General features: G+C 42.6%; 1 protein-coding gene across 2 annotated transcripts in view; it reads left to right on the forward strand.

Moving 5' to 3' along the window:
* The first annotated feature begins 8,181 nt into the window (after positions 1–8,181).
* Positions 8,182–13,594, forward strand: part of mmp11b (matrix metallopeptidase 11b) — a 42,787-nt gene continuing 37,374 nt past the window's right edge. The window contains exon 1 of one of the 2 annotated variants that reach the window (XM_060935422.1): positions 8,182–8,549. In XM_060935422.1, the coding sequence (XP_060791405.1) occupies positions 8,466–8,549 (84 nt within the window). In that variant the 5' untranslated portion in view covers positions 8,182–8,465. Of the gene's footprint in view, positions 8,550–8,695; positions 8,716–13,594 lie in introns of those variants that run through there. The other variant, XM_060935423.1, reaches the window with a different exon arrangement.

The following is a 13,594-nucleotide window of genomic DNA, read 5'->3' on the forward strand; positions in this document are numbered from 1 at the left end:
ACCTCTCATCCGAAAGGCATCCTCAGTTCTGTCTGATAGTAATCTGTGGTTGGTAGAAGACAGCAACTGGACTTGCTTGAAAAGTCTTGAAGACGTTTCGCCTCTCGTCCGAAAGGCATCCTCAGTTCTGTCTGAGATAGTAATCTGTGGTTGGTAGAAGACAGCAACTGGACTTGCTTGAAAAGTCTTGAAGACGTTTCGCCTCTCGTCCAAAAGGTATCATCACTGAACAGAGGTGGGTGTCTATGACATCTATCAGCCACCTACAATGCAGCCATCAGCATTCTGATTCGGATTCTATGATGATCCATGAGAGGATAAATACTTGATACTCCCTATTAGACAGACAGAACTGAGGATGCCTTTCGGACGAGAGGCGAAACGTCTTCAAGACTTTTCAAGCAAGTCCAGTTGCTCTCTTCTACCAACCACAGATTATAATAGGCTCATATCCTCAATTGTGATTATAGGTAGAGTTTTTTTTTTTTTTAAATCTTTCTCGTGCAAGTTATTCCTTTTGTCTTTACTACTAATGACACATTCATGGAGCGACAGTTTAACTACAGTATACAGTATATTATCTCATCTCATCTCATTATCTCTAGCCGCTTTATCCTTCTACAGGGTCACAGGCAAGCTGGAGCCTATCCCAGCTGACTACGGGCGAAAGGCGGGGTACACCCTGGACAAGTCGCCAGGTCATCACAGGGCTGACACATAGACACAGACAACCATTCACACTCACATTCACACCTACGGTCAATTTAGAGTCACCAGTTAACCTAACCTGCATGTCTTTGGACTGTGGGGGAAACCGGAGCACCCGGAGGAAACCCACGCGGACACGGGGAGAACATGCAAACTCCGCACAGAAAAGCCCTCGCCGGCCCCGGGGCTCGAACCCAGGACCTTCTTGCTGTGAGGCGACAGCGCTAACTACTACACCACCGTGCCGCCACAGTATATTATATAAAATATTAATCCGATTTCTATTTATTTAGCTGCCATGTGGGCTTAATAAACAGACACAAACAAATAAATGTAGAATTCATACAGTGCTGTAGGGCGATGCTGTATAGGAATTGCACTTTATAATGCATCAACCTAGGAATATAATTCTCATTCCATGCTCCTGGATGATGTGGCGATCCAGAAGTAGACATTTCTGCAAAGATAATGTGACATGCAGGTACTTTATACCGGTATAAGTTGACTCAAAGCTTTGTGAATGTGCTGCTTGTAAAAACTAATCAGCAGTGAGATAAGGATAAAAAATGACAAGCATTCAACAACCGATCTATAATGCTGAATAAAACCTTTATTCTCTCCACGTTACGTTACAGACATTTAGCAGACGCTCTTACCCAGACCAGTTAGAGGTCAGGTACCTTGCTCAAGGACACTTCAGCCATTCCTGCTGGTTGTGGGAATCGAACCGGCAACCTTTTGGTTCCAAAGCAGCTTCTCTGAACTATTAAGGCATGGCTTTCCTGCATGAGCCTTGTAGAAATCCTCCAGCACTGCTTTCTGAAAGATTATGCTCGAGCCTATTCCGGGAATGCTGTACAATCTAGATGGAACAAAAAGAAATTTTTCGATAATTAAATTGAACAGGATGAACGAGATGAAGGCGCTGCTGAGTTGTTTTCTTCTTTGATTCAATCTACCTCAGAGCATTTGGTTTTCTTTAACCAATCATGACATTCGAAATTTTATCAAATGGTAGCCTGCCAAGTTTCTGTCCTCATGGTCTCGCTTTCCTGTCCATATCAGATAAACCTTTAAGGTAACAGCAGTCCTTCACTGAACCTTAAAGTGCATAGTTTCAAGGCCCATTCATCTTAATTAGTATTCGTTTGCATCAACATTGAGGATAACTCTAAATAATGCCAGGGCCTGCGTCTCGCCAAGAACAATGCAATCAATATGAGATCATTTAAACAAGTTGTATATCTTGGCTCACGGTGGTCTAAACCATCATCGGATATAAACCAACGCACCATGAGGAAGCTTTTTAGCTTCAGTTCTGACAGAAAACAGGGCTTTTTTTGTTCCACGAAGACAAAGAGAGAAAGGGGGATGGTTGTTTGACAGGATTTGCAGAACTGCAATACACACTTCCGACATCACTGAGAGAGGAGTCAAAGAACGTTTAAGAAGAATGCTAAGAAGTATAAAATCAAGTGAAAAAAAGATTGAAAGACTGATCAGGCGATATCAGATTCAAAATATCCAGTGAAAACTGGATGAAACACTTTTATAAACTTTTATACAACGATGCCATTGAATGCTCGAATCGGATTGGTCAGAATGGTTTTGATTAACTTTCTTTAACATCGAATACTTTCTTTGGTATCAGCTTCCACTAGGATTTAAATAGCACATGACCTAAGCCAAACAGCAAACAAGTAAACAGCTTCAATTATGTATTGTTAATTAATGAAGTAAGACTGTGGCACCGGGGGTGTGGTCAAGTGTCGGTTTGTGAATGGAGGGCGAGGGCGAGGCCGAGGAAGATGAGTGGCAAAGTGATCACACCTGTCGTTAATTAATGCTGTGTGTGTGTGATCACCTTCCCTGACCTCACCCTCCAGTCACAAACTGATGCTTGACCACGCCTCCAGTGCCACAAAGATGTACTATATAATCGTTGACCTGGTGATGGAAGGAGTCTCCAGTGTCAGAACTTTGTACCTGTTAGTACTGTACGTTTTCCACCAGGTGAAAGTCTTCTGGATATACAGTAGACATTTTTCTGGTGAGGAAACAAACACCTTTCTGTTTTAGTGATACAGGAGCTCTTCTGTGGGATTGGACCATATGGGCAAGCCTTCGTGCTCCATGCAAAACAATGAGCCTTCGACACCCATGACCCTGTCGCTGGTTTACCGGTTGTCCTTCGAATCCTTGGACCACTTTTGGTCGGTATTAACCACTGCATACCAGGAACACCCCACAGGATGTGCCATTTTGGAGATGCTCAGACCCAGTCATCTCGCCATCACAATTGGGCCCTTGTCAAAGTCGTTCACTTACGCTTGCCCATTTTTCCTGCTTCCAACTTCAAGAACTGACTGTTCTCTTTTCTTCAAAGTCCTTCCCACACAACGTGGCGCATAGGGCGGTGCTGATCTCCATTTCCATAGCCCTAGGCCTCTTGCCTATTACATAGCTAGGGTTACAGTGGGGGACTAGTCCTCTCGACTAGTGGGCAACTCCCCACTCGCATCTGTATTGCAACGTGCCTTGCCAGATAGCAGTAGGTACCATTTTTTATAATGGTCTTTGGTATGACCCGACTGTGAGTAGAACTCGTGATCTCCCGATCAAGAGGCGGACACGCTAACCACTAGGCCAACTCGCAGGTGTTCTCTTTTCTTGCTGCCGAATATATCCCACCCCTTGACAGGTGCCACTGTAATGAGATAATCAATTTTATTCACTTCACCTCTCAGTGGTCAGGTCATAATGTTATGGCTGATCGGTGTATAACGTAAGTAATAACAGGACTTAGCTTTGCTTCGTTAAATGGCTAACAAGTACAACATGTATTTTAATGAGAGTGTCAATGATGGTGTAGCTCACTCCGGCCCCGTCTAGTCCAGAAGGAACGATCTAAAGTGTGCAATAAATGTTGCGAGCTATATCCACTATATACGAGCTATATATAGAAGCTATATACACCCTAGGAATACCAACCTATTTGCCAGAAAGAATCCAGAACGGCGAAGAATTGCCCGAGAAGAAGGGATTTTTGTTGAACTGCTCATTAAGGCTTAATTAGTCCATAACTTCATTAATAATTGTAATTAAACAAATCTGGGTAGAAGTTACATGTATGCACCCTAGGTACCCCTACAGTACCTTCATGCCAGAAAGAATCAAAATCGGTGAAGAATTGAGGGAGAAGAAGTGATTTGTGTGGAAACTGCTCATTAGGGATTGATTAATTACTCCATATCTTCATTATTAATTGTAATTATGCAAATTTGGGTAGAAGCTATATGCACCCCAGGCAGACCTATCTTCCTGCCAAAAAGAATCAAAATCGGTGAAGAATTGAGACAGAAGAAGCAATTTTCGTGAAACGTGGACGCCGCCAGACGGACGGACGACAGGCAACACATGATGCAAATAAATCAGAAACCTGTAATTGTTGATAAATTGCAACGATGAGGAGTAAAACACTTTGGGTAACTCTGCTTCCCATTACTGATTATTGTTCTATAATAACAACCCCTGGAGCATTTAGTTTCTTCCATAGAGAACCTGCGATGGAAATGGTTTATGATCCAACCCGATGCTTCGGTTCAGACAGGTGAATGCATCTAAAAGGGTACGTAAGAAACATTTCACATGCTATACAGTATAACAGCATTACACTATATACTTTGTCCAATATTCTCCTGTGTGTCCCTGTACAAACTCTGAAGCACAGTGTAAATTAACCTGCCTTGACTCTGGTCCATTCAAGCACGACGACACAGTGTCCGTCTGCATTGTAAAGCGGGCAGGTTGGTCAATCTCCCGGAGAGGAAATGTCGTGATGACAGCCCGCGCCCATACTGTTCAAAAGACATCAATGACGGCCCTTTAATTTACTGATGCATTCCGAAACAGACAATTTCCTCAGCAATGAACCTCTCCTCTTCAGTAATGACACCGTTCAAGCCCTCTAACCAGAGGCATTTGAGAAATGTGTCTTCTCATTGTCCGTTGTTTCGAGGTCGGGATGGACAATTCAAGCATGCTCTACTCTGGCTTAGTTCGAAAACTCTGTTGCTACTGTTGAGAAAAAAAAAAGTTACGTTGCATAGCTTTAACTGAGATGTTCTTACTGGCCTGAGGGCTTCTTGTTAGATTTTACTTGTAAATACGCAGTGAAGAAGGAGCACTTCAAGTGATAAGAAACCACTTAATACTTACACAGCACAATCCTCAGTGCTGAACTTGTTCTTTGTGTGCACTGACAGGAAAAATTGGACCGAATACTGTCAGCTGTGCAATTTTAAGACCTCAATTATGTTGTTTTAGTAACATATTTACACTCAGCAGTCTTTTTATTATTTGTGTAATTAATGAATTGTCCAGTCAGCCAAATGGCAGCAGCGCAAGGCGTAAAATCAAGCAGAGACAAGTCAAGGGAAAAAACGTGATCTGTGTGAATGACTTTGGACATGCTTCTTGGTGCCAAATGGGTTGGTTAGAGGATTTGAGAATCTCCTGGGATTTTCATACACTGTGATCTCTCACAGAATAGTGAGAAAAATAAAAAATATCCGGGGGTTCTGAGAGCGGAAATACCTTGTTGATGAGAGAGATCAGAGCAGAAGAGTCAGGCTGGTTCAAGCCGATACAAGATAACTCAAGTCTTTACAACCACGGTGAGCAGAAAAGCATCTTGGAATACAGAACACGTCAACGCTTGAGATGGATGGGCTTCAACAACAAAAGACTATATCGGGTTCCTGTCCTGTCAGCCAAGATAAGGAATCTGAGGATGCAATGGGCACTGAAAGTGGACAGATGAAAATGAGATAAAGATCTGGTGATGTCCAGTTTCAATCAGATGCCTGTCTCATAATAATGAGATTTTTTTTTCTTACAGTAACAAATGACGTATTTCAACAATATTGGCTGGCTTTTTTTCATGGTATATCAGATATATTCCATTCAGCTAGCATGATATTGAACGAGTCGAAGACGAGTAGCTGAATGGAATATATCTGATAGACCACGAAAAAAAGTCAGCCAATACACATACACATTCAGTGGAACGATTATAGATTTTACAAAAAGTTAAGAATAGGGGGTTGGCGTCTTTCTCTTTCAAAATTCTCTCAAAATCTTCCGTTTTTAATGACGCAAATCTGGCGGCCATGTTTGTTTACAAATGATTCACAGTCGCTCGCTTGTGCGGAAGTTTTACATCTCTGACATCTCTTTTCCAGTTTTTCGATGTCCGTTGGTATGTTTTTCTCTTGTAAATATGCGTGAAGGATAGCTAATGAAGGTTTGGTTGCCTTTCGAGTGTTCAACGTGTCTTTCTCTTTCAAAATTCTTTCAAAATCTTCTGTATTTAATGAAGCAAACCTGGCGGTCATGTTTGTTTACAAATGATCACAGTCGCTCGCTTGTGCGGAAGTTTTACATCTCTGATGTGTCTCTTTTCCAGTTTTCCGATATCCGTTGGTATGTTTTTCTCTTGCGAATATTTGTGAAGGATATCTAATGAAGTTTTGGTTGCCTTTGAGTGTTCAACCCATCTTTCTCTTTCAAAATTCTTTCAAAATCTTCCGTGTTTGATGAAGAAAATTTGGCGGCCATGCTTGTTTACAAATTATCACAGTCGCTCGCTTGTGCGGAAGTTTTACGTCTCTGATGTGTCTCTTTTCCAGTTTTTTTATCTCCGTTGGTCTGTTTTTCTCTTGCGAATATGTGTGAAGGCTGTCTAATGAAGTTTTGGTAGCCTTTCGAGTATTCAGCATGTCTTTCTCTTTCACGGAGAACACAGAAATGCTTCAGCAGAAAACTCCCTCATCGAATATCCGCATCAGCTCTGATGTGTGACATCATGTCTTGACAACCATGCAATATCGTAAACCATATTCAATGCTCATTCTCCATCGGGTACAGCGACGTAATACATGCAGGATAAGCGATGTGCGAACAATATTGCATGCTGTCAAACAAAATGAATGAAACTTGCTAGAAGGGAATAGAACACGTTTTTATTCCATCGAAAAAGCGTCCTCATCTCATTATCTCTAGCCGCTTTATCCTGTTCTACAGGGTCGCAGGCAAGCTGGAGCCTATCCCAGCTGACTACGGGCGAAAGGCGGGGTACACCCTGGACAAGTCGCCAGGTCATCACAGGGCTGACACATAGACACAGACAACCATTCACACTCACATTCATACCTACGGACAATTTAGAGTCACCAGTTAACCTAACCTGCATGTCTTTGGACTGTGGGGGAAACTGGAGCACCTGGAGGAAACCCACGCGGACAACATGCAAACTCCGCACAGAAAGGCCCTCGAACCCGGACCTTCTTGCTGTGAGGCGACAGCGCTAACCACCACACCACCGTGCCGCCCTCAATACACTTTTGTATTTTGTAAAAAGGACACTATTTAGATTTAGACGTACACTACCATTCAAAAGTTTGGGGTCACTGTGAAATGTCCTTATTTTTGAAAGAAAAGCACTGTTCTTTTCGATGAAGATCACTTTAAACTAATCAGAAATCCACTCTATACATTGCTAATGTGGTAAATGACTATTCTAGCTGCAAATGTCTGGTTTTTGGTGCAATATCTCCATAGGTGTATAGAGGCCCATTTCCAGCAACTCTCACTCCAGTGTTCTAATGGTACAATGTGTTTGCTCATTGCCTCAGAAGGCTAATGGATGATTAGAAAACCCTTGTACAATCATGTTAGCACAGCTGAAAACAGTTGAGCTCTTTAGAGAAGCTATAAAACTGACCTTCCTTTGAGCAGATTGAGTTTCTGGAGCGTCACATTAATTTGTGGGGTCGATTAAATGCTCAAAATGGCCAGAAAAATGTCTTGACTATATTTTCTATTCATTGTACAACTTATGGTGGTAAATAAAAGTGTGACTTTTCATGGAAAACACAAAATTGTCTGGGTGACCCCAAACCTTTTGAACGGTAGTGTATAAGAATGCCTCACAAAGAGTTAACAGGATGATCTCAGACTTAATTCAGCACTCAGGGCTCGATTAAACATCACGATTAACGTGGGGGGTTTTGTTCATTCCCACCAGCCGCCCACAGCTGCAGTGTAATTATCACTAAACTCAAGATCAAACTTGTATCTTCAGCCTACGCGCTTCTGCCACATGATGTTTTGTTGGATAGAGTTGAATAACAATGCATTTATTTTTGTGCATGCTCAGAAAAACAAAACACAAGCTTTAACTGCACTAGTTGGGTCGCAGCCCACTGGATGAAAACCGAACCCCTTTGCGCACTGAGACGCACGCACAGGGCCCAGACTAAGTCACGTGAGCGCTCATGAACTTGTCCCTCCGGCCTGAGAGAGAGAGAGAGAGAGGGAGAGAGAGAGGGGGGAAAAAAAAAGAAAAGCAGGGATGGAATTTGAAGAAAAAGAGAACAAAGGACTCGGAGGGTATAAAACCTCTGCAGCAGCGCGGCTCTCGGGCACTGCACCGGATGAAGAGCGCGCGCGCACACCTCCTTTCCACACCTCTCTCTTTCATTCTCTCTCTCTCTCTCTCTCTCTCTCTCTCTCCCATCAAGTAACCAGTGCGTGCGAGTTCTGGTCCGGGTTGGATCGAAGCGCGCGCGACAGGTGCTGTTCGGGTGCGAGAGAGAGAGCGCGCGCGCGCGCGACAGGTGTTGTTCGGGTTCGAGTTGCGCGCGAGTTTTTTTTTTTTTTTTTAAATAAACAAACAAATAAATAAACAAAGCACGATGAGCGCGCTGCTGCTGCTGCTGCTGTCCTGCGCGCTGTGCGTTCACTCTTTCCCGCTGTCATTATCGCACAAAGACCAGCCGGTAAGTCAAAGGTTCAGTATAATCAACTACTTTCTGCAAATTTTTTCACTTTTTTTAAAAATTTGTTTTACAGATAGTCTGCCCATGAGAGGCCTGGCACAGTGAAAGAGCTCACTATACCCGCCCCTGTGCAATATAGGCTACACTTTATTCATTCCTAATCTAGGTACTAATAAATATCCTACACCGTTGGTGCATATTTTGCATATTCAGTGTGCATAATTTAAGGCGTAGCCTTTAGTTCTAAAAATGTAATCCTATCTAATTGTTTTTTTTTTTTTTTTGCAGCCAAGGACTTTGAATGACTCCAAAGATATTGTCAATTTATTATCTCGCCGATTTACGGTACACTACCGTTCAAAAGTTTGGGGTCACTTTGAAATGTCCTTATTTTTGAAAGAAAAGCACTGTTCTTTTCAACGAAGATCGCTTTAAACTAATCAGAAATCCACTCTATACATTGCTAATGTGGTAAATGACTATTCTAGCTGCAAATGTCTGGTTTTTGGTGCAATATCTCCATAGGTGTATAGAGGCCCATTTCCAGCAACTCTCACTCCAGTGTTCTAATGGTACAATGTGTTTGCTCATTGCCTCAGAAGGCTAATGGATGATTAGAAAACCCTTGTACAATCATGTTAGCACAGCTGAAAACAGTTGAGCTCTTTAGAGAAGCTATAAAACTGACCTTCCTTTGAGCAGATTGAGTTTCTGGAGCGTCACATTTGTGGGGTCGATTAAATGCTCAAAATGGCCAGAAAAATGTCTCGACTATATTTTCTATTCATTTTACAACTTATGGTGGTAAATAAAAGTGTGACTTTTCATGGAAAACACAAAATTGTCTGGGTGACCCCAAAGTTTTGAACGGTAGCGTTTTCATTCCTGAACTTTCTACTTCACAGCAACATCCAACGAACTGTTGGAAAAATTTCATCACTTTTCACGTGTCTATGGGTTCAAACCCAATGCACACAACCCATCTATTAAGCCAGTATGTCACTGGGCTGCGACAGCTTGCGAACGTCATTCGTGAGTGTGTTTTCAAAAGTGTCTTGAAACATTCGCGGGGCTTCTTGATTTCCTCGCAAAGTGTCGCTCCTTCGTCGCTGAAATTTTGAAAATGTTCAAAAAATTCGTGCGACAAAATTTCTCTCAAAATAGCTGCGAATGCGTCACCAAGCTGTCGCAAACCCTTCTCAAGTCAGTTTCCGTTAGGCTTCCTCGAGGCTTCCTCTACTTCCTCTTCTTCCCAGCCGGGCTGTGACAGCCTGCGATTAGTTGGAGACACAACAATTGCGGTAAAATATGGAAATATCAATTCAGTGTGATTCCAAGTGAAAATTGTCGCTAATTTTCATATTTTATCGCAATTGTTGTGTCTCCAACTAGTCACAGGTTGTCGCAGCCCAGTGAGATACTACCCTTAGGCTTATAGGAAAATACTATACTATTTATAGCGATGACACTTTTTATCGTCATTGTTTTTTTTTTCTCCTTCGCTTCAACTCATCGACCCAGTTTAAGAAATCTGACCGAAGTTTTATTGACAGTTAATATGACTTTTTTCCCCCTCTATACCTGAACCATTGTGATGTTTTCTGAACACACGTGTGACATATTGAACTTATACCGAGATCCATTTGTGTCAGATTTCAAAGCACAGTCATTTGCTTTAAGGAAGGAACAAAGGATCAAGCACCTCGGGTCTTTCTGCTACATAATGTGTTTGGTAATCAGAGACATGGCTCAGTAGGTCAGTATAATGCTATGTTCACATTAGCACGCTGGAGTGACTCAAATATCTGATTTTTATTTTTTAATCTGATTTGAGTCACTTTTATATGTGGTCCTAGATCGGATGCATATCCAATTCATGGCCCTGTGACATGAATGAGAACAGTTAGATCGGAATTCGTGCAGCTTTTTGCCTCTACGCATGAGCTGAGCTCTGTCTTCATCAGTCAGCACCGGCAGCGCGGCAAATCAACAATGGAGGAGAACTACAATAGCTGTGAAAACAGCAAAAGCTAGCTGTCTGGCTTTTTATCACCTTCTCGACCTGATCATGTGCAGCTGATTAGCTGTTTGCCGTCGTCCAGAGACAAAAGCAATGCATGTGTTTGCTACTAGCATGTCCATTTAGTCAGTTTTAATATCATGAGTGACTTTTATTGTTTGAAAAAAATTCGGATGACAGATGCGTTCATATTACAGTTAGATATACTGTAAGTCGCTTGTAAATATGAATGTGAACTGTCAACGTTGCAGCAAAAAAAAAAAAAAAATCAGAATTGAACAATAAGGCATGTAAAGTGAACATAGCCCAAGTCTCTTACATTACTACATCTATTATTCATGCTTCAGGCTGAACTGTGAAACAGTAGTAACACATTTCCTAACATCAGAAATCCCTCTGGCATGACATAAAGCACAAGCTAAACATAGCAGGTTTAAAAAAAAAAAAAAAAACTTCTATGAGCTCTGCATGTTGCTTCCTTTTCAATCCTTTCAGCTCATTCCCAAACACGCAGCGATGCATCACACTGCATAAACGGTCTTTCTAATCTCACTGTTTTTCCTAATCCACTGTTTTGTAAGATGTAGATGTGTGGAAAGTTTTTGTCCCCAGACCAGGCTATAGACAAGCCAGACAAAGACGAGCCACAGATGGCTGCTTTAACCCAGTTGGAGGCAGTCCAAAACCATTTTTAAGATTTCCCAAAGGAAGTCTTCGTATAGAAAATGAAGCCAAGAATAATAACCCAGAAAACGAAGAGCTCTTTGTGTATGCTCCCCTGATGTGCTGAGGAATCCCAGACACATCTTATGAAATTAAATATTACACAAGCGTGACATGGAAACATGGGCGCCTATAAACACTTTCACTTAATACGGAAACCTGCACGATCATGCTGCACTTTCTCAAACCACGAATACTAACATCTGAAACCAAAGTGTCTCCGAAGCTAATCGGATCATCCCCAGACCCCCTGTGTGGAAGGATAAGGCTCATCGTGGACAGAGTGCTGCAATGCCTCAGTTCCATGTGCACTCAATTTGTTCCTGACTGTTGACAAAGCTGCAGAGTGGAGATTATGCAGGCAGGGGCAAGCCATTTGGCATGTGGTGCAGAATAACAAACCCTCAGTTTGCTGACGCAGGGAAAAGGGAAAGAGCTAGATAGCGTCTGCAGCTGCATTCTCTGACCCCCCTAAGAACAGAGTGTTGGCCTTTAGAGGACTCTGACTATGCCCTGATTGGAAAATATAAACATCATTCACGATACCTTCCAAAAAAAAAAAAAAAAGAGATGCATGAATGGATTAAAGTATGCAGACGACTTAAGTTAAAAGAATGATATCAATATATATGCTGGGAAAGTTGTGCGTGTTCAGAGTCGGGCTACGCACATTTAAGTTGATTTTCGGATTATATAATATAACTATCCAAGTTATTAAAATCACCTGTGAAGATCAGGCTTCCTAGATTTTTTTCTTGAATACAGGCGTCCGAATTAGGGTTTTTAAATAGTGCCGAGACCACCCCTTTTAAACACAATCACTTCCTTTTAAACTTGAAAAAATTTGGGATAGAAAATACGGACTGAAGAAACAGATGACCTCTTTTTTCTTTGCTCTCATTACATTACATTACATTACATTACGGGCGGCACGGTGGTGTAGTGGTTAGCGCTGTCGCCTCACAGCAAGAAGGTCCGGGTTCGAGCCCCGTGGCCGGCGAGGGCCTTTCTGTGCGGAGTTTGCATGTTCTCCCCGTGTCCGCGTGGGTTTCCTCCGGGTGCTCCGGTTTCCCCCACAGTCCAAAGACATGCAGGTTAGGTTAACTGGTGACTCTAAATTGACCGTAGGTGTGAATGTGAGTGTGAATGGTTGTCTGTGTCTATGTGTCAGCCCTGCGATGACCTGGCGACTTGTCCAGGGTGTACCCCGCCTTTCGCCCGTAGTCAGCTGGGATAGGCTCCAGCTTGCCTGCGACCCTGTAGAACAGGATAAAGCGGCTACAGATAATGAGATGAGATGAGACATTACATTACAGGAAGAAGAAGAACTTTATTCATCACACGCTTGTGAAATTCCTCTCTGCATTTAACCCATCTGAAGCAGTGAACACACACACGTGAGCAATGAGCACACACACATATCCAGAGCAGTGGGCGGCCATGCTAACAGCGCCCGGAGAGCAGTCGGGAGTTCGGTGCCTCGCTCAAGGGCACCTCAGCCCAAGGCCGTCCCATATTAACCTAACCTGCATGTCTTTGAACTGTGGGGGAAACCGGCGCACCCGGAGGAAACCCATGCAGACACCGGGAGAACATGCAAACTCCGCACAGAAAGGCCCTCGCCGGCTGCTTGGCTCAAACCTAGAACCTTCTTTCTGTGAGGCGACCATGCTAACCACTTACATCCAAGCAGATGCTCTTTTCCAGACCGACATACAACATTCCCAGAGAAGCCTAGGGACCCGGTAGGGGTTAGGTGCCTTGCTCAAGGGCACTTCAACCATTCCTGCTGGTCCAGGGAATTGAATTGGTGACCTTTTGGTCCCAATGCTGCTTCTCTAGTCATTAGGCCATGGCTTCACCATTTTATCAATGTATATTTCAACAAAACAGGCTTCATGGTGACATGACACACTTTGTCAGCTTTAACTAGCTGGATCCATTAACGTCATCTTTTCAGAGACAGGAAGACACATATATGTGGAAACACTGATAAAACATACTGAGAGAAAGTAAAAGCATTCGCCAGACGTGTGCCGTGACGAGAGAAAACTTCCGAACGCTCACCAACGACTTGTAATATGACCAAGTTGAAAAAATAACCAATGGCTGATCTAACAGGAGTCACGGATAATGCAAATAGCTTTAATGACCAGATTAATGACTACTAATTTGGTTTAATTTTCATATTTCAACAGCTTATATATTCAATAACACTTGATCCTATTATGTTGCATTACCAACAGTTAGTTGCGTGCACAATTTAGTGAAGCCACAAGATACTAAATTGAAGTCATGAAAT

Source organism: Neoarius graeffei, chromosome 12, assembly GCF_027579695.1.
Source record: "Neoarius graeffei isolate fNeoGra1 chromosome 12, fNeoGra1.pri, whole genome shotgun sequence".
NCBI lineage: Eukaryota > Metazoa > Chordata > Actinopteri > Siluriformes > Ariidae > Neoarius > Neoarius graeffei.